Raw genomic sequence first — 27,866 nt, forward strand, 5'->3', positions numbered from 1 at the left:
GTGAAGGAGGGGAAGAGCGGAAAGGAAAGTGGGGGGGGGATATTGGTAGCTACACTTGACAAGTAGTCATTTCGACTCCTACCTTTTGTCCAATGCTGGAAGGTGCATGAGTCGAACCAAGCTATAATTTGAGATTATAACCGGATTTGAACCCACAACACCCGCCAGGGCATGTGGTTCGCTGGTACTTGTACCTTTGAACCATAGAGGCGCTGGACAAAAGGAGACTGCAAAATCCACTTATCAAGACAGCGACGCGTTTGGTTGGGTTATCGACACATATTGTGCCTCTTCCTACATCAATTGCAGATTAGCACCGAGCGAGAAGTTTAAATCTAACTAGTTTTTACTGGCAGGACGACGACACTATGCCGGCCCTTTCGACTTGCAAGGTACTGCACGTGCCGTTGTTCGTGTGTCAGCGTGTGTTAGCCGTCGATAATCCATATAACTGAGATGGAAATAGATGGAAAACGGTACGAGGTTGTCGACGAATTCACATATCTGGGAACTCTGGTAATATGCGCCAACGACGTCACTCGAGATGTGAAGAGCCGTATTTCTGCTGCAAATAGGGCTTCTACGCACTCCGGTAGCCAGCTAAAGTCACGAAGTTTGCGGATGCGTACAAAATTAGCTATGTACAAAACATTAATATTGCCGGTGGCCCTCTACGGTCATGAGTCATGGACGTTGAGAGACGCAGATCGGCGTACACTTGGTGTATTTGAACGAAAACATTTGCGGTTAATACTTGGCGGAAACCGCGAATGGCGTAGACCCATGAACCACGAGTTGTACGATGTGTAGAAATATGATGATATTGTGTGAAGCGGTTCAGGCGCCGGCGGTTACAGTGGGCTGGACATGTAACCCGAATGCTAGAAGAAAGGTCAGCGAATATAGTGCTCCGCGGAGAACTTTGGCGAGGTTGTCTGCTTGCAGGTAGACCACGTACACGTTGGTTGTGTGCGATCGAGGAAGACACACGCGCAGCAGAGTGACCGGAGACTGGCAGCCCAAAACCGAGAATCCTAGAAATCACTAATATATTCGGCTAGGATCTGCTAACATGGACTGTCGGCCATTAAAGTAAAGTAAAGTAAGTATTGTACACCATTCATCGTGGCCTTAATCAGTCCTGTCAGCTTCCTGGGAAAGCCATTTTTGTCAAGCTCTTCACGGTTGATGATATCGTAGGCGGTCTTCAAATCTAGCGATATGTGATGCGTGAGGACTTGGTATTTGCGACACTTTTGGAGGATCTGTCGCAGCACAAAGATTTAACCCGTTGTTCATCAATTTTGTGAGTTTAAGTTTATTTTTCTTCAAAAAAGCCTTTAGTGAATGAATGTTTCGTTATGCGAACAAACAAGAGGCTGTGAATTTTTATAACTGTATATTGAGCAGCACTGCAGCATCTTCTCTAGCCAATCTCTAGTGAATGCAATATGGTGTCTAACCTCATGCCACTATTACAAAACAGTTCCACTGCTGGACTGTGATGGAGCAATCTAAACTGGTCTTCCAACCGACCAGATACCATTATAATCAAGAATACGACGTCACATATCACATCATACCGCTAGCAATGACTTTTGCAACAAATCACTGCAAACTGCCAACAGAGTGTTTCGCCCAATATATTTTACGCCTGTTTATCGGCAGCCGCTCGAGCTCCTAATTTGGGGCCATCGAGCCGATTGTTGCAGGCCACCGCTTGACAAGACTGCAAGCGATTAACATAACCACTTGGGTGCGTGCTTTGACTTGTAAATTAGTCGAACGTAGTAAAGGCCGGCCTCCTGGTTCAAGTGCTACCGCTGTTAGAGCGGTGCACCGGCAGAGCCGGGTGAGTGTCCGTCGTGTTCGGGGCTTACTTATGCATGCCCCTAGATGGCATATTTGTGTGTCGACAGCGGCTGCGATGTGACGGAGTGAGGGGGTGACCACTTTTAGTGTGTCCTCTCACCAGTAGCAGCAGGAGCAGACGCAGACGATGTGAATGCATTCGAAATCTAATCTATTCGGTTAGTTGTGTATTCCAAACAGAGAAACGGTGTTAAAATGATCATAATTATTTCTCCTTGCTGCCAACATGGTATGTACATTTAAAACAAGTGAATAAATCGAACAAGTTGCACAGAAGACGACTAATTTGGTTTTTAGGGTCGTACTCCGTCTTCGAATAGTTTTTAGCTGTACAATAATTACAAATTGGTTGTTGTTACATAAGTCAATAAAAAGTACCTAAATGGCTTAGAAAGTAAAACCACAGAGAACAGACTTTCACGCAGAATGTTCCCACTTGAATAAAACTTATGTCAAATTAGTTGGGACACTATAGAGTTGGTGTCGCTAAAGGCGCATAAAATTCTACAATAAGGTCACAACAGCTAGTCTTCTGGCGCTAATGTAGTGTTAATAGTTCTTATATACTAGCGCCAGAACCGAACTGTTGTCAATGTACAAATCATTTAGTCTAGAAAAAAATCATTTAGTTGGGAAACTATAGTGGTGGTGTCGCTGGTATATTGGGCGATTTTAATTTGAAATTTCATCCAAGAAATCCAGAAAAACTTGTTCCTGAATGGATGTCTGTTCTCTGTGGTAAAACCTCACCACACCAGTCTGTAGCAGGTGTTATCACAGAATTCGCACACATACGAACGTAGTTCGCACCATTCCTTTCAAGGTCATTGACGTCGCCGTTTGTTAAAACGGATGATTCGTTAAGGGTGACACTAAAAGTGTCACTAGATAAGACGTGGAAGAAGTGGCAAACTTTAAATGGCAGCTATGCTTGGTCGAGGCGGCTCGGTACGGTAGAAATTACTTTTGTTGACTTGCATAGGTGGTTGTCGCGTAATCACATAGACTGCGAAGCCCCTCGTTTCGGCATGATCGTTTACCGTTTTTTTGCGCAGTGATGCAGTAAACTCGACGACGGTGAGGTTTTGCAGTATAGCTGGCTGGTGATGTGTAAAAATTGGATTTTAAACCTGTGTTGTTATTGCGTCATTTTGTCAATGCGAGCACAAACTGGTGGTCGTACTTGGAAGGAGTGGTAGTGCTTGGAAGGAATAAGTGCCAGTTTTTAAAGTTAAAAAACGCCTTTTAATTGAATATATTACCACAGACAAACAGCGATAATTCGTTGATGGAGAGCTTTCAAATAATTCGACGCATATTTTGCGTGCACAGTAGTCTATGGCCGATGTTACTAAATCTTGACACCACTGTCCACTAGGTATTGGAATTCCGAATCCATCCCGAACCACAGGCTGGATCAAATCAAATCAAACGAAAAGGCGGTAAGAGTGACAGAACCTCTCGGCGACAGGAGCGACGCAGGCGGCGTTGGCGGCGGCAGCTGCTGCAAATTGAATTTTAGTTCGTGCGCTTTCTGATCCGATTTCCGCCCAATACCTATCAGGCTGGAAAGCTTCCGATAGGATTTACCATCTAAATTAAATCGTGCTGAAAATCGTTTTTCCAATCAAGCAAGGATTTAAATACAAACAGAAAACGGTTCTCGGAGGATGCTCTGCAAACATTCCCGGTTGACATACGGATGAAAATAAATACACGTCAACAGGATCATTGCGACTCTGGCAAACATTTCAAATGCACCGGTTGATGATGGCCATCAACCGTAACATTATATGACATAATGAGTGAGCTAACATTTGCCATTCTTTTATATTCCTGGATTGTTTATAAAACTTCATCGAATCGTTCTGCAGCAACGCACGTGGGCTTTGTGTACGCATTACCGGTGAGTGCCGTTGTATTGTTGAAACTGTCACTTGACATTATCAACACCATCACTTCACTCAACCAAACAAAACAGACCCCTTGGAGCAGCTTCAGTCGTCGGCGGATGGTTAATCCAAGTGTAGGGCGGTATGTTCATATGTTTTTCCTACCTGTTTGTTATGCAAAAATAAAGGTACTGGGCGGGAATCATTATAATATGGTACATTCGACAGTATCGCTTCGTCAAGTCGAGGGCCTTTGCATTTCGGTTCGGTTCTCGGAGAATGGCGACCTGTCGGAATGCATGCGTGACACGACCCAATCGAAGGGGTTTCACTGTGCTTTTGTCTGATTGTGTACTGCGTGTTGAATGTATATTATAACCAATTGAAAGACCATTTTTCTGGATTTTTTTTCCGACTATTTTGTCATTATGGTACTGATTGCCGTGTGGTTTTGTTTGCCGATATGTGCGACGTATAAAACGCGGTGCTGCAAAAAGTTGCACAAATGACGCACAATAAGGAGATTTGCTGAAAATGGCATGAAACGATTCAACGAAAAAAAATAACGATTTGATCCAAACGAACAAATTAGGTTCGGGCTTGAGCTGCTTGAAAATTGCTTTACGATGTTCACAATCGGAGCCATTCTGCCAATTTTATACTTTCAATTAGTCTATCTGTGAAATCGCATTATGTTTGCATCCGGTTGATGCCATATGAGAGCAACCGATCGGAAGGTTTTATTCCGATTTCAATAATTAGATGATTTTAAGGGTATAATTAATCATCGATACGGCATCATCAGTTTGGAAGTAACTGCTAGAGGATCGAGGGGAATTTTGCTGACAGCACTGTAGTTTAGTAACTCCAGCACCTGTCTGTGCTTGACAAAATAATGGAAAAGCTTATCGTTAGTCGGATTATGAATTTCATCGATCATTATGGCCTTATTTACAAGCATCAGTACGGATTCAGGTAAGGCTTAATCGTACTGTCAGCATCCTCTGACCTGGTAGAGAGCATCTATGACCCGTTGGACAATTGAAAAATAGTAGTATCCCCGTTTATTCACTTCAAAAAAGTTTTGGATACAATAGACCATGGACTTTTAATTAATAAACTGGTGGCTTATGGAATCGCAAAATCATTCGGTAAAAGCTAGCTCACAAACAGAACCCAGTTCGTGTCTGTTGGAGACTATATAATGTCGCTGGGAACAGTGTCTGCGGGTGTGCCCCAAGGTAGTAATCTGAGGCCAATATTCTTTTTAATATTCACCAACGACCTGGCCGAGCTGAACCTCCATGGAAAATTGCGTCTCTTTGCAGATGAAACATCTGTTTTCCACCAAGGAATTGATTGTAGCTCCATATGAAACAATATCTTCTACTTCTCAACGAATTCTTTGCAATCAACCTGCTATCGTTGAATTTATCAAAAACTAGATATACTTACTTACTTAATCAGCTCCAGGCCGTAGTTTCCTCTGCTGTACGAAGAAGTCGTCTCCATTCCACTCGGTCCATGGCCGCAATTCGCCTGCCACGTAGTCTGCGTTGGGTCCGCAGGTCGCCTTCCACTTGATCGATCCATCTTGCTCGCTGCGCGCCCCGCCGTCTCGTTCCGGTCGAATCATTATTGAGAACTCTTTTAACCGGACTATCGTCCGACATCCTCAAGACGTGTCCAGCCCATCGCAGGCAACCGATTTTCGCGATGTGAGCGGTGGGTGGTTCCCTAAGCAGCTGATGCAATTCATGGTTTGTTCGCCTCCCCCACGTTCCGTCTTCCATCTGCACTCCGCCGTAGATGGTGCGCAACACCTTCTGTTCGAAAACACTAATGGCGCGTTGGTCCTCCACGACCATAGTCCATGCCTCATGACCGTAAAGGACTACCGGTCTAATCAGCGTCTTGCAGATTGTTAACTTCGTGCAGTGGCGAATTTTGTTCGATCGCAATGTCCTACGGAGTCCAAAGTAGGCACGATTTGCTGCCATAATGCGTCTTTGTATTTCTCTGCTGGTTTCGTTGTCTGCGGTAACCAGTGAGCCCAGATACAGGAACTCTTCTATCACTTCGATTTCATCACCGTCTAAATGAATCTGGGGAGGGAGGTCGGCATTCACTTCTCTAGAACCTCTTCCTTTCATGTATTTTGTTTTCGATACATTAATGACAAGTCCGATCTGTTTGGCTTCAGCTTTCAGTCCGATACACGTTTCCGCCATCCTCTCAAAGGTACGTGTAATAATGTCAACGTCGTCAGCAAAACCAAGAAGCTGGATGGACTTCGTGCCACTCGTGTCTATCCCCGTTCTTCTTATCACACCCTCCAGAGCGACGTTAAACAGCAAACATGAACGCGCATCACCTTGCCGTAACCCTCTTCGAGATTCAAACTCGACTCGAGACTGTCCCTGATACTCGAACAACACACATTACTCGATCCATCGTCGCCTTGACCAATCGCGTTAGTTTATCCGGAAATCCGTAGTAGTGCATAATCTGCCATTGCTGATCTCGATCGATCGTGTCATACGCCGATTTGAAGTCGATGAATAAATGATGCGTGGGCACGTTGTATTCGCGACATTTCTGCAACACTTGCCGAAGCGTGAAAATCTGATCCGTGGTGGCACGGGTGAATCCCCCATGAATCCCGCTTGATATTGCCCCACGACCTCCTTGGCATAAAAGTTGGGAGAGTACCTTCTAGGTGGTGTTCAACAGTGTGATTGCGCGGTAATTACAACAATCCAACTTGTCGCCCTTTTTGTAGATCGGACACACGATGCCTTCCGTTGACTCCTCCAGTAGTAGCTCCTCCTCCCAAATCTTGACAATGACCAGGTGCAGCGCTCTAGCAAGTGCGTCACCACCGTATTTCAGCAGCTCGCCGCGTAGCTGATCAGCCATAGCCGCTTTATTGTTCTTCAGCCGACGGATCTCTTCTGCTACCTCCTGGAGGTCGGGGGTTGGTATTCTGTCGTCTTCTGCTCGTGCTCCAAGCTTCTGCTCGTGCTCGTGCTCTATTTCCATATCGTCACCGCACGTTCGTACGTGAGAAGATTATCGTCTGAATCCCGACACATATCGACCTGCGGCACATAGGCTTTGCGCGAAACGTTTAACTCCTCGTAGAACTTCCGTTTATCGTTAGCACGGTACAGTTCTTCCATCGCCTCGCGATCTCGTTCTTCCTGTTGGCGCTTTTTCCTCCGGAAGACCATGCTTATGTGCCCTATTCTGTAAGTCACGTCGAGAAACTCGGCTCGACTCAGTCACTGTCGAGTGTCGAGTGCAAGAAAAACGGGCAGCATAGCGGCTCAATGCACGACCAAAACAAAGCTAGCTCAGGCGTCACTTGCTAACCGTTTAGTCACTAACTTTTTGGCGGTGGACTCAGTCGAGTTACTCGACAAAGTCGGGTCGCGTGTGACTTACATAATACCAAAAGTCGACTAGTCGAGCAAAGTGACACTCGACGTGACATACAGAATAGGGCCCTATTTATATCGCTCCACATTCGCCCTCGTACGGTGTTACAGCATTCTCGCACGTACTGCATTCACCTCCAGCATTAATTGCTTGCATTCGCCGTCGAACCAATCGTTTTTTCGGTTCGGATTCATTGTACTTAGTGCCGGTAGAGCAGTACTGCCGATGCCGGTCTTAATACCTCTGCAACCATCTTCAGTTCCTGCGCCAAGTTGCTCATCCGTTGCTTCCAGCTGTCGCGCGTATTCCTGAGCAACTCCGGTGTCTCGTAGCTGCTCGATGTTGGGTCGTGGCGTACGACTGCGACGCGTGTTATACACCGTCGAGAGTTTTGAGCGCATGCAGACTGCAACTAAGACATGGTCCGAATCTATATTCGCTCTGCGGTAGGGGCGAACGTTTATAACATCAGAGAAGAATTTATCGTCAATTTGGTTTTCTATTCGTCGGTCTGGTGATCTCCAGGTGGCCTTGTGGATATCTTTGCGGGGGAAGAAGATACTTCGGACTACCATACCGCGGAAAGCTGCAAAATTTACGCATCATTAGCCGTTCTCGTTCGTTGCGGCATGCAGGCTGTTTGGCCCGATTACCGGACTGTATATAGCTTCCCGTCCTACATGCGCGTTCATGTCACCGATGACGATTTTCACGTCCCGTCGCGGACAGCCATTATACACCTGCTCCAGCTGCGCGTAGAACGCCTCCTTTTCGTCATCGGATATCCCTTCGTGAGGGCCGTGCACATTGATGATACTGTAATTGAAGAAACGGCCCTTAATCCTCAACTTGCAGATCCTTGCATTGAACGGTTGCCAACCAATCACACGCTGGCGCATCTCTCCCAGTACTATAAAACCGGTTCCCAGCTCGTTAGTGATGCCACAGTTCTGGTAGAAAGTAGCCGCTCGATGCCCGCTTTTCCATACCTTCTATCCTGTCCAGCAAAGTTCCTGCAGTGCTACGACTTGGAAGTTTCGATCGAGGATGTAGTTCATCATAGATCATCTTATCGCAACACGGGAAGCCGAGCGATTTTTTGAACTGACAGCTGAGATCCTTTTTCTATTGGTGTTTTGACAGCATTGCACTCAACCATTCTAAACTTGGTGAGCACACGGTTGATTCCAGCTTCATTTGATAGCGAAAGTCTCCCTGTTAATCTGTCGTATAGAATCTTGATTCCAAGGAAACAGCTGATTTCTCCGCAATCCGTCATTTGAAACTGCTCCGAAAGCATCTTATTCGTATCCAAGACCGAATCCAAATGGTCTCCGACTACCAGGAGATCGTCGACATATACAAGGACGTACACCATACCTTTCTTGGAAGTCCGAGTATTTTTTCTTTTTTTTATTAGGGGGGACTTAGGGGGACTCCGAGTATACAGAAAGTAGTCGTGTTTGGAGCGTACGAATCCTTTTGCCAAGAGTGCCTCGTTTAATTTGTTGTTCCAACACCTTCAGGGGCTGCCAGGTACACGTTCTCTTGCAGGTCTCCGTAGAGAAAAGCTGTCTTCACGTCTAGCTGATGCACGTACATCTTTCTATGAACTGCCACAGCGAGTACAGTTCGGATCGTCGCCATTCTTGCTACCGGAGCATAAGTTTCTGTGTGGTTCAATTCTGCCTTCTGTTGAAAGCCTTTAGCAACTAAGCGCGCTTTATAACGGGCAGGCTTGCCATCTTCATCCTCCTTGATGCAAAACACCCATTTCGCCTTGATCGGAAAAATTTCGCGCTACCGTTCCACTAGATGCCAGACGTCGTTTTGTTTCATGGAATTGAGTTCTTCTCTTACGACTTGCAACCAGTTGCGTTCATCGGGGTGGCCAAAGATCTCATTGTAGGAACCAGGTACATCGGGAAGTGGACGTTCGGGTTAAAGTGAAGGTCCATTGCAGGCATCTGCGTCTGTTGAGCGAAATTTTACAGCAGTAAAAGTTCTCCCGGTATTAAAATATTTGCACTTACCAGGAATCCTGCGCTCTCGTTCGCTGCGCCTCGTGGTTGCCGTGTCTAGGTTCGAACCAAGTTCTTGTTGCGAAGGGAGCGCTGCTGGTATTGAAGACTGCTCATCGCCATCGTGGTCACTATACTCGTACTCGTCATCAGAACTGCTTGATGCACCAGATCCGACACCTTGTTGCATGTTTTCCCCCTCTTGCTCGGCATCTGGTGTACTCGTAAGGCTTGGTTCACTTTGCTGATCGTAGATAGAATCAACTTCCGTATCGTAGGGTACAACTGTTAACCCCTCTAAGGTCTACATCATTTTTAGCGCCGCAAAATTCACTAAAATGACCATAACTTTTTTATTTTTCAAGATTTTTTCACCAAATTTGGGAATTTCGCCGAAAATATTTTCTATTTTATAATATCTATAGATAATGGCCATATGCCATATGGTCCCGGAGTTATTCCGGAGTTCCTTGGGGGACCGAGATATGGCTTTTTTAGATAAAGTTACCAAATATCTAAAATTTGTTTGAAATCTGTTGATTTTTGCAAACATATCATCGACTGTGGACATATCAGTTACTTTGCCGCAGTTATGAGCCATGGTACGCGCCATCCGGATCCGGGGGGACACTATAAATCCGGAACCGGTTCCCGTAACGAGGCATTTCAGCTTCATTAAAGCATGTCGTGTCGCATATCAAAAAACATCAACATTCGATAAAATAGCGATTGGCGATCATCTCATGTCTTTGAGAGGCCATATAGCCGATTCCAGGTCCCGGACAAGTTCCTCCGAAATCCGTTCTGTGCTTGAATCAGAAAAGAAACCCTCCCCGGACCCGGAACCGGTCATACGGCCTCTGAGAGACATGAGATGATCACCAATCGCTATTTTATCGAATGCTGATGTTTTTTGATATGCGACACGACATGCTTTACTGATGCTGAAATGTCCCGTTACGGGAACCGGTTCCGGATTCATAGTGTCCCTCCGGATCCGGATGGTGCGCACCATGGCTCATAACTGCGGCAAAGTAACTGATATGTCCACAGTCGATGATATGTTTACAAAAATCAACAGATTTCAAACAAATTTTAGATATTTGGCAACTTTATCTAAAAAAGCCAGATCTCGGTCCCCCAAGGAACTCCGGAATAACTCCGGGACCATATGACATATGACCATTATCTATAGATATTATGAAAATAGAAAATATTTTCGGCAAAATTCCCAAATTTGGTGAAAAAATATTAAAAGATAAAAAAGTTATGGCCATTTTAGTGAATTTTGCGGTGCTAAAAATGATGTAGACCTTAGAGGGGTTAAGGGCACTTCAGGTTCCATCTTCATTGCAAATGGAAAGGATGATTCATCGAATTTAACGTCGCGAGAGATAAACAGCTGCTTCCACACGATTGTGTGAAACGTGCTGCTCGAGCCACAGACGCTGATACACTAGCGCCGGAAGCTAGCTGTTATGAGCTTATCGCAGAATACTATGTGCCTTTAGCGACATCATCACTATAGTTTCCCAACTAATTTGACATTCATTCTTTCCATGTAGGGACTTTTTACTTAAAAGTCCGTTCTCTGTGCTGATATTTTCCCCTGAAGTACATTCTAATATTTGGTGCTTGTTCGGTTGACAGTTTTTTTTACTAATGTATGCTCATGTAGAGGTCAGAAAAAGCTTCCTAATCCACTCAAGATTTAATAATCCCAACGCCCTGCTCGAATTTCTACCACAACGCGAGTGTAAACAATGGCTCGGCTTCCCCACAACTACTAGTAGGGGTTATGCAATATAGTCGTCACAGTGCCAGTGTCAGGCTATAATCTTACCGTCACACAAATGATCACAGACCGTCCGTCCGCGTGTCCGTCCTTATACTTTTTTGCGTGCTCGGTACCATTTCATTTAGATTCGCTCGTTTTCTGCACAAAACTCGCAACCATCATCCACTATATACAGTATGGTATGATCGGTCGGCACACCAGGCGTAACCGAGACTGGTTAAGGGCATCATAATCGTGTCTCGCTCTTGTAGTTGTAACCAGCAGTGTGGGGTATCAGTGCGAGTGTACTGTGTAGTGGCCAACGTCCGCGTTGTGCTCTGTGGCGAAATGACAGCAGCAGACGACAATAACGACCGGAGGAAAACGAACTTGTACTTTTCACTTCCATTTCCGCATGCTTTTCGGAGGTGAGAACCGGCTGGCCAACATAAAATGCTTTGCAGTTTTGTTTGTTTGACTGTTTGCACGGTTACTTTAAAGTACTAAGTTCGAATGTATTACATTCTGTGAAGTTTATCCCCGGCGTTTAACTTTTTTTGAGTGTATTTCTCCATTTGATTACGACCGTTTTTCGCTTTACCTTTGTGTCCGCAGATTAAGTGCTTAATCGTAGTGGATTGTCACTACGGGTTATGATTGGGTTGCATTAGTTACAGCACCGCGTGCGGACGGTTTTGCCTGCTTTTCGACATCTCGAAATCGCAAGTTTGGATTAAGTTGAACTTTGCCTAATGCGGCAACGTTCACAATTGATCGTCACCACATGCGGATTAAGTAACAGACGGTGGCATTTGAAAAAGAAAAACCGCACATCGAACGTGCCACTTTGGCCGGCGAATTCCGGTTCGCGCAGATAAGGATTCCCGGCCTCGAAATCATTGAACATAATAACCACATCTGCCGCGTGCATGAAATCTCGGCGAAATCAATCCAACAACAAGCAAGCATGTGCACGCGACACGAAATGTGCGATGGCTTGTGCCAAAACTGGTAATCCCTTACTTGGTTTCTGGAAAACTTATGAGCGGAGCCGCAACGCAACAGCCGGACCCGAGCAATATTTCACGCCAGCTGTCAGCGATTAGCGTGTGGTTATAAACAAATAAGGGGTCATTGAAAAGCGATGACCGCCGCACAGATTACTGGTTTGAGAGAAAAGAGAAAATTTAAATTTACCGTCGGGTTTCCTGATCATCACTGTTCTACGAAATTTATAATTGGGGTTTAACGGTGGCTAAATACGTCGTCGAATCAAAGATACCGGAACTTAGATTTAATCATAATTTAATAGAGGACCCCCGATTACCGCAAGCCTGTTTTCACAAATAGAAAACTCTGCCACTCTTGTCATTAGTCTCGATGCATGTTTACAACTTTCTTTTCATTTTGCAACTTTCCAAATATACAGAAGTGTTTCATTGGTTAAATCTGTGTTTTCACCTGAAACTCACTTGGTTTATTTCTATTGACAGCATTCTATGCGCGATTGTGTCGAAAACACCTTCTGGCAATACTAGGAAGCACCAGTGTTCCCACCTAGATGGTTACTTAGTCATCTACCTGGAACGAAAGCAACAGTTCAATACGAGAAAATCATGTTCCGACCACAGCTCAATCCCACTGAGAACATACGGGAGAAGATGAAGCTCTTCGAGCAAGGTTTGAACTGCATTTGCGGTCAAAAATATCAACTGTAGAACGCTAATAATTATTTATACCATTTTATTATTTTAATTTCTCTTCGTCGCTGAAGTAGAAGAAAGATTAAAACTTTTAATTTGAGTTGATACATTCTTTTCAACTCCATTCCATATAATATATAATCCAATAGGTTCCATATGTTATGAAAGCAATCAAGTAAACCAATCATCTTCATACCCGAGTTGCGCTCGAATGTAGTCAATACATTATCTGAGGTATAGTAGAGTCCATCCTCTTTTACCCGGCAGGTCAGCACCGCAGTTCAGTCGACATTTGCCGACCCTTCGCTATATAATTTGCGCTTCACCCCCGCCTTATCGCCTCATACTCATCACATTAGATCGCCTCCTCGAACCAGACAAAGCAGTTTGTCTTCTTTTCCGTTCGTTTTCTGCTACTGGCTGCGCCATTATGTCCATATTTAGTGCTCTTATCTTAACCGCACCACCTATTTGCCGCACCAGAAACGGCGATAATTAACGCAACACGTGTGCGGCACGGATCTAATCGAACGTTTGTGTTTTTTTCTTCTTCTCTTCTTCTTCCCTATTTCTCACCGATACCGATGGGTTACACACGCACTGACTCCAGATGCCAGCTTACTAGAGGTGTACGGCCAGCGGCGAAGACATTCGGACCAAGCGGATCGTTTCGGTAGTTACGGCAGTACCGGCGGTAGCCACTCGCGGGAGAACAGCCCGAACCGGATGATGCCCCCGATCAACCACTCGGCAACACCAGGCATCATGACGGACGCCCAGGGACTCATCGTACCGAAGAAGCTGATCAACCCCTGCGCCGAATCGATGGACCGACAAAACCTGCACCGGGAGCTGATGTTCAACCAGAAAATGTAAGTTTTAGACTAGAAGTTTAGGGCAAATTAACCATGAACACTGCATTATAGACCCTCGAATGTAAAAGCAGTAAAGTGCGCAACACTGTTTCAGTCAGATGTGGTGATACAATTTTTTTTTGGACTCCGCGAGAGGATCGAGTGAAAGCATGATCTCTTACAGCTGCGAATATGCAAAACATTGCATTGACACGCTAACAAACAACTTACAAATCCAGTTATAAGGCAAAGCAAATTTTCTTTTGCACTTTGCTCGCAGTTTATTTCAAATTTTTATTGAATGACGCAATACTATCCGTCTTAGTTCGTCTCTGCTCGCTGATTAGGAACCTATTTTCGGCTAGCAAACGTCAAACGTCATATGTCCGCAGGTATATAGTATAGTGTTCATAAAATAAACGGGTTGCCTTTGTTTTTAAATAGATAATCCTGAAAATGCTCTGCAAGTTAATGGGACACTACTTCTCTAGGGTCTGATAGTACCTAGTACCTCTAGGTTCTGATAATAAAACACAGAAGCTGACGCTAGAGATTAGACTAGGAATTACATTTGAAATTAGACTTCATGAAATTAGAGAATTACATTTTAAATTAGGCTCTAATCAGAAACTCTAATGGCTGTCCCTTTAAATTCTACAAATTCACTAAATTCTGCCTGCAGCTTTGCTGCCAGAACAAAGTTTTCAACCGACTCATCTTCCTCCAGAACAAGGTTATAAAATTTGAAGCGTTAAATTAAATCAGAATATTTCCGAATTTAACAAAGTAGCTATATCTTTTGCAGGATACAACAGTTTTATTTTCTGGAAAACTGCCATTCCGCTAAGAGTATTAAATAACGCTTTTTGAAAATCTTACGGACGTTATTATATTGGAACAAGAAGCTCAGCCGCTTAGCGTCATTGAAGAACGAAGCCCCTGGAACATAGGGCTGAATGTTACCTACAAAATTAGAAGCCATTTCTGCGCAAAAATTTACCAATATAGCAACAAAAAAAAAAAGAAAGAAGAAACGTTTTTGTCCCACGTTTGCACCATTTATATGAAAATAGTCGAACAATTACCGTGGCTTATCCACCTACCAGCCACGTAGCCAGGGGGGGTGCCCTGGGGGCCTTGGGCCCCCCCGAAATGTTTTGGCTTACATTTTTAAAAAAAATTTCAATGCAGAATAACAATACACCAAGCTAAAACTGTAGCACAAGTATATTTTTGATGAGTGCACCTTTGAATAACAATATAACCGACATTGTTTTGTATCTCTCATAGTCTGTGAAAATTCTTAGCTCTTAGCTCTCCGTTACTTGGAACATTCGGCATGGACAAAGGCGACGAAGGGGGGCTCTGTAGTCGCAAGGTTACCGAGTCTGCTTTGGCAAGCGAATGGTCGTGGGTTCGAATCTTAGTAGAATCAAGCCATTCGATGTTCAAAGTGACTTTTAGCATGGGTTTATTCTCAGGCCCCTCATTTACCCTTCCTTAATGCTGAATTCTATGTTATCCCGATAAGGCCTATTGACAGTGCAAAATGAGATCCTTATAGTTAAATGCACTGGTGTGCAGTGCCAGGGATGGCTATAATTGGGGACAGCGCTATCATGTGGAACAAGGTGGGTATAGTAGAGAAAGCATTAAAAGAAGGGTAAAACCCAATTACACACAAGCACGCATGAAATTCAATAAGCATATCGCTCACTCAATAGCGATTATAGCAAATAAATGCAGTACAGGTCATACAGCAAACACCCGGGCGATATCACAATAGATCTAACTATACTGGTCGCAGTGATGAGTCCATACAAAAAATCAGAGGGGTTGTGTACAAGACACGACCGCATATATAGGTGACGCAGGACTACGTAAGTCTCTTTGTAGTGATAGTAGCATGTATTCATGCTTGTAATCATTCAATTCTTCATGTATACATGCTATATGCAGTGCTGTTAATATTCATCAGCATAGCGTTCAAACTTCTGGATTATCAGTCTACCTTGCATTGAAAATCTGCTTGCTTTGATCAAACGTACATAATAACTAAATGCAGCAAGCATGAACTTCATGCACGAGAATATACAATATCAGCGCCCTGTGATATTGTAACAAACTGATATTCACGTTTGAGCAGTGAAAATCAATAAAAAAAATTTATGCTGTTATTTAGCATCTATTGCGTTCAGCTGTTGGACATAAGATTTTTCTTTTCATTTACTGCATTTAAAATTGTTTTTTTCCTGAAGTGAATATCACCTTGTGGATTTGAAAATCACTTTCTCCTGTTCTATTTTTACGATATATTGAACTTGTATACTACGATGAAAATCACTGTGCAGTTGTACATACGAAACTCAGAGGCATAAAAAACAATATATGCTAAGAAAAAAGATTTTCTGTTTTGTTTGAAATTCGGTGATAATTAAAGGCCCTGGCTATATGTAACATATATACATGCTACATGCGTTGTATATAACATTTATCAAAGTAGTAACATTGCATACGTTCAATTCTCAAAAGATTGTACATTTGAAAACAATTTAACAAAATCAAGAACACAAACTATTGCTTTCCAGCTACCTTACTGAAATTAAAGATTGTTTTTATTACCCATGGTCATTGGCGGGGGGCTAGGGGGGGGGCTAGGGGGCCCCCCCTAGAAGACATACAGCCCCCCTAGAAAATTTAAGCTGGATTTTTAAATTTAAGAAAAAACTATAGTTAGATAACTTTACATAATAAAAACCTAAGAGTAATTTTTATATGCATCACAACTTAAAGTTCCTATGCATCAATGTACATTTAATCTTAATATGCCAAAGTAATAAAATGGTCGAAAAAATGCCGGGGGCTATAGCCCCCCCTAGAAGTGAGCGCTAGTTCCGCCAATGCCCATGGTTCCCCACATTCAAGGGATTTTACCAATTCAATCCTATTTTATCAACAGCACATCTTTTCAATACACTTCTAATGAAACGGTAAGAATGCGTATTCACGGGAAACTAGCAGTCATTGACTTTTGTCGGAAAGCCCAATTTCGGAAGCAGCTTTTCGACCCAAAAGCGGGATTGTGTTTATAAAAATGTATATGCTGCATTCTTCTTGCCAATCTGAACACAGCGAATATATTTTCATAAACCGAATTTTTGTTTCAAACCAAAAAACTGCTTTTGAAATTGGCAGAATCGATGATGACTAATTTCACCTTCATACAGAGTCGTATTATAACCGAACACTACAGTTGTAGCACATTTTTCCAACACAGATATCAAATTCGCCGAGGTTTAATCGTCTCGCAGTAAAGAATTTGCGATCTCTTGGGACAATGAGCTTGTGTCATTTTTTCTGGCACACTTCCCTAACACAGACATCAAATTGGACTAGGTTTAATCGCGTTCGTAAGAAATCTGTTGGCACGAGGGGGCTCTGTCACTCTTTCTGGCGTACTTCCCAAGCAAGGACATCAAAATGGTCTAGGTTTAACCGCGGTGTTAAGAAATCTTGTTAAAATGAGGAACCTTGGTCACTTGGTTTGGCTTACTTCCCAAGCACAGATATCAAATTGGTATAGGTTTAGATCATCATATAGAATCTTCCAACCAATCACGAAGCGAGAATTCTGGTAAAACATAGGTTCATTATTTTCAATTTTTCAATAGTTCAACATCAAGAATCCATACTTTTCTTCATTTGGGTCAATTCTTAGAAGATTTTCCGATCGATTGGTGTAAGAATATTGAAAATCGATCGGAAAACTGCTGAGCTATTGGCGCTCAAAACCTTTCATTTTTCGTGACGCTCGCATTTTTCGATTTTTTGGAATGACACCCTATCTAAACTTGCCGTAAGACGTAGTCCTACGTCAAAAAAGGCGACGAAATATGGACATGGAATGGAGGCTTGGTACCTGGAACTGCATATCGTTAAATTTCGTTGGTGGCGATAGAGTGCTGCTCGATTAGTTAGGACCCCGAAAGTTTGGCATCTGGCACTGCAGCGGAGATATGTCGCAAAGGCGAGAAGGCGTGGAGGATCCGTGGCAGTAAAGCCCAAATTTTTCAGATCGGTGGAGCGACCAACAAGCTGGGAACGGGCTTCGTAGTGTTGGGCAAAATGCAGAATCGCATAAAGGACTGGAAAACGATCAACGAGAGAATGTGCGTGTTGAGGATAAAACGCCGTTTCTTCAATTACACTATCATTAACGTACACGAAGGTATACTCGACGACGAGAAGGAAGCTTTCTATGCGCAGCTGAAGGCAACGTACGACAGCTGCTTATGAGTCATGATAGGACATCAAGATCGTCATCGGGGCTATGAACCCAGCCGGCACCTAGGCTATGAACCCAGGTCGGCAGGGAAGCAATGTATAGACCTGTGATCGGGCCCCATAGTCTGCACACCGACACAAACGACAACAGCCAGCGATGCATCAACTTTGCAGTTCCCGAGCATTTTCGTTTCCCACAAAGATATCCACAAAGCCACCTGGAGATCACCTGACCAACGAACTTCTAACCAAATCGACCATATTCTCATCGAGGGCCGGTTTTTCTCGAACATCACCAACGTATGCTCCCTATCGACTCGGACCATTACCTAGTAGCAGTACATGTGCGTTTAAAACTCGGTTTATATCTCGCGACAAAACCGCTCTTCTCGGTTAAACATTCGGCAGTTAAACAACCCGCCAGTTGCCGAAAACTACGCGCGCGTACTGGATGAAGCTCTGCCTTCTTCTGCGGAGCTAGATGCTTCAACCCTCGAAAACGGATGGAGTATGATACGCTCGTGCATACATCGAGTGCACGAAATGATTGGTTTGACGGGGAATGCCAACAAGCGATAGAATTGTAGGAAAAGAAGAACTTGGGAAAACTATCTAATCATATCCACGAGAGAGAATTTGGCCAAGAATCGACAAGCGCGGAATGAGTCGACCATGATCCTGAGGAGGAAAAAGCGCCAGAAGGAGGACAGAGATTGTGAGGAGCTGGAACAACTATTCTGGGTTAATGACGCGCGCACGTTTTACGAAGAGATAAACCAAACTCGTAAGGGCTACACACCTAAACCTGACATGTGTAGGGACGAGGGAGGGGATCTAATCACAAACGAGCGCGAGGTGTTCGATAGGTGGAAGCAGTATTTCGATGAGCATCTCAACGGCGATATAGCAATAGGAGACGCAACGGAAGTTAACCTCGGAGTGCCTACAAACGACAACAGCGTGCCGGCTCCCGATCTCGAAGAGATCCGGCGAGAAATCCGTCTGCTGAAGAATAGGATTATCGGTCTGATTACTCCTTGATCGAAGCGTCTTGCGGAGGGAAAAGTAGGTTCGATGCGAGAGTGCCAGAAGCTATGAAGTTTTTAAAAATCCTGTAAAACATTTTTCTCACCAGCAAACTAATTAGCAGAAATCATATTGTACGCAAACTTATGAAAACCATGAGAAAGTTACTTGTGTTACATGAATACTTAGTTAAACAAATTAATTAATTAATTCGAAAGAACATTCTGTAACATAAGCATTAAATATATTTCTTAAACAAAAGGTTTTCTGCGTACTAACTTGGCCTCCCTCCAGAGGTGAGTGAACCTCTTAAGTTTAAAACTTTTCTTATAAAAAAATGACTTGGCCCCCCCCGAACGAAAATCCTGGCTACGTCACTGCCACCTACCTTGGAACGACCTTTAACGTTCCACTGTTTGCCGATCTATTATTTTAGAAAAAGTGATGTCTCCTCATCCCAACGAGATGTTTTTTAGGACCACGATTAACCTAGTCTTAGTTGGAGTTCTGGCAGCACGGTTCAGAATAGATGTTTTTATTTTATCGCTCCGTTGCTTTCGAAATTTTCAGTGTTAAAACTCAGTATTTATTTCAGCAGTTTGCGCGAGTGTGTTGTTTAGTGCTGATGGCTTCCTAATCCCGCTGATTTACAAAGGATAAGCACGGATAAGTACATTTTCAAACTTAAAGTAGTTTCCGATGACATGTCATATAGAAACCCCATAAAAAATAATTCGAGATGCCAATTGTTTTCGATGTTTATTGACCAATATGAGCTTCGTTTGACATGTAGTTGGCGCTACGGTACAGATGATGCTGTTATGCATCAAAATTAAAATAGTTAGCAGAGTTTTGAAATGTGTAGCTGAGCAACTGAAATGTTCTCTTGGGCTGTATTTTGATTAAAATTATAAAAGCGGATAATTTGAATGAATGAAATTTCGCGTTTAATGCAATATCTCCAAAATAGAACTTAAACGGTATATATATAGAAGAGAACTATTTCAAATCAGCTTCGCATGCTGCTTATTTCAAATTATAACTATGATTTTGTCAATCTAAATACGCGTCAGAATAATGAAAATTATTCTGGAAGTGTGGATATGTAAAAGTATTCATGCGGGGCTTATTGTTTATGTAGGCGACTTCGGAATGTGCGTGTATATCCAGGCATTCTAGAAATGGGTCGTTGGATGAACGATAGAGCTATCACCTTCTATCTCCAGGACTAAAATTATTTGCATTTAGGAAGACGAACTTGCTAACTAAAAGATGCAAGTAATTTTTTGACATAAAAGCGCTGCCGGTCAGCGGGCGGTGCATTGTATCACACACACACACACACACACACACACACACACACACACACACACACACACACACACACACACACACACACACACACACACACACACACACACACACACACACACACACACACACACACACACATACACACACACACACACACACACACACACATACACACACACACACATACACACACACACACACGCACACACGCACACACACACGCACACACACACGCACACACACACGCACACACACACGCACACACACACGCACACACACACACACACACACACATACACACGATTAACCTAGTCTTAGTCCAAGTGAAGAGTTATGAAAAAGTGAGCGAATAACCCTATTTTTCGCCCGATTGTATCCATTTATGTAAAATTTATGCCTAAAATTGATTTTTTTGTTCGAGAAGCAACCGTTTCGTCAAAAAATATTGTTTCGTTAATCCTTTCAAGCAGTCTCTAGATCATATCTAGATCATAGATCGCACCTTCAAAAGCGATATCGAATAACATACAGGACACACCGCAACTCGATATTGCCTCCGAAACGCGCACGTAGCACATCACTCGCTCTGGGGTAACTTTGATCATCCGCATCAGCTTGTCCAGAATACCGTTCTCGTTCATTATTAACCACAGCTGTTAGCATTTGACTGTATAACATGCTGTCCTGAAATCAACGAAAATGTGATGAGTGAGCACGTTTTACTTCCGACATTTCTGGAGGATTTATCGGAGAGTGAAAATTTGATGCGTAGTAGCACAGGCCCCCCATAAAGCCCGCCTGATACTGCCCTACAAATTATCTTGTTGTTGGGGATAGATAACGCAACAAAATCAGGGAGAGCACCTTGTAGGGGCATTGACTAGTTGACAGTGGACCGTGGTAATTACAATAATCTAGCCTATCGCCCTTTAGATGAACAAACCATACCTTCGATCCACTCCTCCGTATGACATTATCCATTGAAGTTCCGTTGATAGCTGTGCTTTGCTAGTTTTGTAGTGCTCTGACGACGACAATGGCGATCGTACAACTAGTCCCGTAAATTTGCCTGTGTTCTAAGCAATTGGAAACAGAAATTTCAAGCTTCAAAGTGTAGAACAAATTTTCGTCTGGGGGGGGGGGGGCTTGAACTCCCAAAAGCCCCACCCCCCCTCGTCGCTATGCCCATGCTTGATAAATTTGATATATATTGATAATTAGCATCTTATAGAGTGCGAGTTTTGTATGGAGTTGCAGGCTACTGAACCTTAGTTGGCTACGTAATCCGTAGAAGACCTTGTGGGCAGCTGCTATCCGCCGTTTTTCTTCACGGCTCACATCGTTGTCACATGTCACTAACGTACCAAGGTCAAATTCGTCGACCATTTCAAAAGTACCTCCATTTATCACCACCGCAGTTCCCACACCCGAAGGCCTACCGGACTCTCTACCAACCACCGTATATTTTGTTTTGGTAGAATTTATGATAAACCCTGCTCTCGTAGCTTCCTGTTAAAGATGCGTGTACGCTTCTTCCACAACTCCACGGTTAATACCGATGATATCGATGTCGTTCTCGAATCCTAGGAGTATTATCAGATTTCGTGATGTTGGTGACTACCTTCGAATAATACCTTCCAATGTTGAATAACAAATTCGATAGTCCGTCACCTTACTTCAAACCATCTAACGTCATAAACGAGTCCGAGGTCTCACTCGCTATCCTGACGCTAGATTTTGAACCATCAAGGGTGTCAGCTTAATCAGTTTTGTTTGTGTTGTTTTGTCTGTATTGAAGCATAATCTGCCTCAGCTCATTTCGTTTAACTGAATCGTCCGCCGCCTTGAAGTCTAAAAACAAAGGGTGAGGTCCCGGAATTTATCGAGGATTTGTCAGAGGAGTTCCGCTTAATTGGTTAGAAGTATGATGCTGGTCTAACAAGCCAGTCGTCGTATGTTCGAATCTCGGCTCGGCGGTGCTAGCCCGTAACAGTCCTGTACGCTAATTAGCCTGCTGTGAAGTCTGTCGATAAAGAAGGGTCAAGTCAAGCAAGGACGTTTAAGCGCAAGGCTTTTTACAGACATAAGGGTTCATATACCTCCTGTCTAAGAGCATCATACCTATAAAAATGAATTTTGAAAATTTGTCTGTACTTGTCTGTTGTTAGAGACCCCCTCCCCTCTAAAAGCGGGAGCTCCAATACAACTGCAGCACAAATTTCAGCATAACTCGAGCAAATTTCATAAAGGTGTAGTTGCAAATGTTTCCAATAAATAAAGGAGCAATATTTCTAAACGTTAGGTTGATATTTTTTTTGAAACAGTTTAAACTTGACATAAAAATACTAGATTTTGAAGCAAAAACATATTTTTTGATGTAGGACTACGTCTTTGTTTACTATACTGGGACTGGGTAGCACTTTGTGAAAACGAAAATAGCAGTGTAACGTTTGAATGAAAGATTTCAAATGCTAATAACTACAAAACTACTGAACGAAACTGAACAATTTGTATATCGTTGGATAGATAAAATGACCAGCAATTTTATAGGGGGCTATAGAGCAATTTTAAGGAGGGCGTAAGAGGGGGAGCTCCCATACAAATGAAATACAAATTTCCTCAAAACTCTAGAACTAATCAAGTAAATGGAACCAAATTTAGAATGTAGGGGTTTCAGAAGGCAAGAATATTTTCTATGGTAAATTGACATACAAATAATATAAAAATTTCCTCATAACTCGAGTACTAATCAAGCAAATGGAACCAAATTTGCAATGTGGAGGTAAGAATTTATGGTTTTTCTCCACATTTAAGGGAAAATAGATGCAATAAAGCCGGGTTTTATTGAGTTTTACCTGAAACCCCTTAAGTGTCCGAGCAAAGACGACCCCCTACGGTTTTATACCGAAGATAAGAAACTAATAAAAACAAAGACTTGCATATTCAATGGCATCTCCCTAAACACAGTACTATAACAAGATTGTCAGTAACGTTTCCATTAATCTGCCTTCCTTTCACTTGCAGGGGTAAAAATGTGCTCAATCAAAAATCCGAACTGCAGCGGGCACTGGAGAAGCAAAAGGAGCGCCAGGTTCTGGCGGCGCAAAACCTCGCCAAGCAGCAAGCCCAGGAGAACACGATCGCTAACGAGCTGGGCCGAGTGATCATGCAGCGAGCGGCCCGGCTGGAGCAGAAAAGCCTGGCGGCAGCGGCCGCCGGTTCCCAGCAGGATCAGCCCGACTCCATCAATCCCGAATACCTGAATGCTCGTGCGAAACTGCGTGCCACCACGGCCGTCTACTCGAAATAGACCGATAAGTAGTCGAATGCGAGCAGAGGGAGAGGTCGCTTTTAGTGAAAACACAGTAAAACCCGAGCCTCGGATTTATTTTAACCCCTTTCCCCCCTTCCCCACCAACCACCCGTACCAATTTTCTCGATTATCAGTTAAGTTTTAACGTGTAGACAAGTGATAGCGACTACAATGATTTCCGTTCTGTGTTTTTAAAACTCTTCAATGGCACTGCATTTGAGTGGAATGTGAGCCGGTTGGCGATGTTTTTATTTACAAATTTTTTTTTAGATAAATTCAAACCAGAAAAACAAAACGAAACAGAACAGTTAAGAGTATAATTGCAATGTATTGCAGAAAGAAGATGAGAGGCGACATGCTTTAAGTAGTTTTAATGAGTTATATGTATGTCTAATTCTATTATCTCTCTAGATAGAAAGATCTGTTGCATGTATAAAATTGGAAAAGTGTTTAATTTGTAGAGATACGCGCTCACGAGGAAGGATTTCCGGCAACCAGAGAATTAAAGGGGCGAAATTGTGATAAATGACTGATTGGGGACGTCCCGTCCCATTGAACCGGTCGGAAGACTCCACTCTGGAAATCCTTCCCGTAATCCTTCTTCCGTGAAAATAGAAAAAACGATAGTATAAACACAGACAAACAGTTAAGCGTCAGATACCGTATTCTATAGCGACTAGTTCTGGTTTAGTTTGTAAGTCATTTGTCAGCAGAATTTTATATGAAAGTAACCGAGGCAAAAGTAAATCTGAACAACCATGATCAAACATGAGAGAAAATCTGCCTTTTTTTGGTTCGAAGAAAGAGCTAAACGAGTAACGAATATAGAGGGACCGTAATCATCGATACTCAACCCAACTTGATGAATCTGATAGGACGTAAAATGGTATTCTAATCTCCATTCCAAAACCAAAAAAAAAACTAATGACCTTCTGTAACGTAGAAAGCAATGAAAGTTAACAAATCATCTTCACCATCACCGAATCACCACACCAAATCAATCTTCATCAAAAACCGTACTGAGCATACAAAACCTGATTAGAGACATGAGTAGAGTAGTGCGTACAGTTAGTACACAACACCAGAAGACTATCGAATCCCGCGTTCGGCCTTGTTAGTATGATCCGTATTATAGATGAGAACTGATTATTCATATTCCGCAGCCCTTTTCCCATGTAAAACGGTTTTGGTCTGCGACTCCACCATACAATACATACCTACAATCAATCATAAAACAAGTGTTAAGCTGGTTACTCAAGTGGAAAGTTCATGTAACTACGTGTTAAACTTACAGGTTTATAATAGTACATATAGGGAATAAATCAACAACTATCATAACACAAAAACAAAAAAATTCTACCACCTAGGCTAGAGCTCAGTTGACATGAGCAGCAGCAGTGATTGATAGTGGCAAAATTTGTTAACGGAATATCTAGTTATACGAGTACCGGATAACCTATCATAAGCAAGCAAACAAATAGGCAAACAAACCAGAATCATATGTGTAGTAAGTTCGTGGTAGTGAAGTTCTAGACGGTGTAGATCCTACGCTGTCGAACTTAGAGAGTAAAATCACTATTTTAACTGAAAACGTCTGGGTGTGCTCCTATCCTATCCGAATGTCTCTGTTTCCATTACTTAATACTTACTTACTTACTTACTTTACCAGCCGAGAGCCGGGCTGGCTCTTGTCGTATCAAGAATTCCTCTCTATTGTACTCGGTCTTTGTTTCCAATTCTTTCCGCCATTTTATAATAATCGCTAGCCTAGCTGAAAGTCTAGCAGATGATTTAGTACGATAATTCTATCCTTACCATCAAGGATGGTTCGATCACTTTGACTCAATTTTGATTCATTTGACAGTACCGTCTCAGCCGAGCCAAATACGACAATGTTATATATGGGATGGGACATTTGTAGAACAAGTTTTACACCCATATTCTGTATTTCGAACGAGTTGAAATATTTCGATCGACTTGGCAAATATTTCGTTCGAGTTGTTTTTTCATATGAAGATCTTTCGTTCGAGCCGCTGTTTTTCGAGTGAAATGTCAGTTTGGAACGAAACATAAACCTGTTCGATATACAGAATAGGGGTGTTAATTTACAAATTTTCTGAACAAAGTTTTGCTGTATCGTTTGTAGTTACGGTGCTAGTAACTCATCAGTGACTAAATGAAAGTTCATTTAAAATTATAGAAATTAATTTGTTCTACAAATGTCCCATATATAACTTTGTCATATTTGGCCCCGTTAAGACGGTACTGTCAAATGAATCAAAATTGAGTCAAAGTGATCGAACCATCCCTGCTTACCGTGAAGTCCTTGCTGTCGTGAAATGATGCCTGATGATGTCGGATCGGTTGATGATTCCAACCAACCTACGCCATAGTATTCTAAAGCAACCCCATCGACTTCATCCCGGAATCGAGGGAATAAAAGGTGCTCGCAGTAACGTTTTCTTGGCGAAAATCGACTACGCAATCGAAGATTTCGTTAACAAGTGCAAAAACTGTGCCACCCATTCGAATACACCACCGAAGGTTTCTCTGCAGTCATGGCCGCAAGCAACAAAATCGTAGGAGCGAATCCGTATAGATTTCATCGTTTCGCCGTTCTTCCATCTGTATTTCCTGGTTGTTGCCAATGCGCATTCCAAATGGTCTGAAGCGAAAATCGTTCAATCTCCAACCGCAACTGCTGAATTCCTGGATGGATCTCCAACCGCAACTGCTGAATTCCTGGACGATCTGTCTTCCCGATTTGGAGATCTAGAAACGATAGTATAGGACAACGGTTCGCAGTTCACCTCGGATCATGTTGCCGCATTCTGCGTGCTCCAGCTGCGTGAACTCCAGCATCTGCGAACAGCACCCCGTATCGCCCACAGTCCAACAGTCAAGCAGAAAAATTTGTTGAAATGCTGAAACGGTGGTTGCTGAAAATCAACGATGGGGAAAAGATGGACAAGACACTGCTAGTATTCCTTCAAACGTACCGTTCAACTCCAAGCCGTACACTGCAATGACAATCGTCAGCAGAACTGATGCTAGATCGAAAGATGCGGACAATCCTGAGCCTACATTCACCATCGCAACGGTAGCCAGGTACCGTGAATCAGCAGCAGAATGAGCAATTCAACAAGAAACTCGGAACAGCTCCCCGTTCTGTTGCCAAGAAGTGGACCTGGTACACAGGAGAAGTTATTGAATCTCTTAGCAACGTCAAGTGAAACATATTGTTGGAAGTTCAGCATGGAAGATGCAAGCTGATACGATCGAATGCAAACCGGCTCAAGCACCGTCAAGCAGATGACAATCCTGGACAAGTCAACTGAGCATTCTAGTGGACATGTTCGGACTTCATCCTATGCCAGCAGCAACCATACCTGAGACAACAGATCAACAACCTATTCTTCCGGACGTTCGAGAAGATCTAGCTAAGATACCTGTCGAAGCACCACTAATTCAAGAGACCTTGGAATTACCAACAGACCATGAAGATGATCCAGAAGTAGAAGAAGCAAAAGATCTAGAAGAACTCCAGCTCTTCCTACGCCAGAGTTCAGTTCAGAAGTCCAAAGCCGCCCGCTACGCTTCACCATCAATGTCATCAAAGTTCGAGCCGTATCTGGTGTTCGGGAAACATAAAAAGTGTGGCCAAAGTAGATAACAACTTTCTCCATGGACATATGTTTTGGCCATCTCGTCAACCACAAAGCTTGTTATTTTGGAACATAATAAAGAAAACCGACCGTTCATTTGTTTTGCTAAACCTAAGTTTCATCGATATTTTGCTGAAAATACTCTTTTATTACAATTAGTGTTCCATTTTAGATGGCTAAAAAAAGAAGAGAGATCACCCGAAAAATTATTCGGAAAGGAAAATCCAGCAATAGGCCGTATGAATAAAACAGTTTGCTTTGCTTTTCCCGTCAAAATCTTATGGGAGAGTTTGCTCTGACTTATTCATACGGCCTAATGTCCCCACGATATTAGAAATGATACCCCTGTAAGCACGACCTGCAAAGGATTCAATATTTCGAGATCAACCACCAGATTCAGGTTGTGTAAAAAGGGAAAAATCACAATAGATCTGGACCCGATACTATCATGTTCACAAACAAAGAATTGGAGCTCACCGACTGGGTGAAGTGATTGGCCAAAAGCGGATTTCCTATTAGATATAACCAAGCACAAACTTATGTCTCACGTCACAGTATTTTTATTTCCTTTTTCTAAAAATACAAAAAATCTATAAATCAATTTTAAAGCGGTTATCGTTGCTCGTTACGATTATTAAATACGTGGAAGGCATGTACTAACTGAAACAAAGTTGAAATAAAGTGACTATCGCTTTAGTTTAATT

General features: G+C 42.9%; 1 protein-coding gene across 9 annotated transcripts in view; it reads left to right on the forward strand.

The window, feature by feature from the left end:
• Window positions 1–25,059, forward strand: part of LOC128738457 (protein FAM107B) — a 149,865-nt gene extending 124,806 nt beyond the window's left edge. For all 9 annotated transcript variants that reach the window (XM_053833609.1, XM_053833619.1, XM_053833673.1 and 6 more), the window contains 2 exons: window positions 13,317–13,578; window positions 23,209–25,059. In XM_053833609.1, coding sequence (XP_053689584.1) covers window positions 13,433–13,578; window positions 23,209–23,494 — 432 coding nt within the window. In that variant the 5' untranslated portion in view covers window positions 13,317–13,432 and the 3' untranslated portion in view covers window positions 23,495–25,059. The remainder of the gene's footprint in view (window positions 1–13,316; window positions 13,579–23,208) is intronic.
• Window positions 25,060–27,866: the final 2,807 nt, after the last annotated feature.

This window comes from Sabethes cyaneus, chromosome 1 (assembly GCF_943734655.1).
Source record: "Sabethes cyaneus chromosome 1, idSabCyanKW18_F2, whole genome shotgun sequence".
In the NCBI taxonomy this organism is placed as follows: domain Eukaryota; kingdom Metazoa; phylum Arthropoda; class Insecta; order Diptera; family Culicidae; genus Sabethes; species Sabethes cyaneus.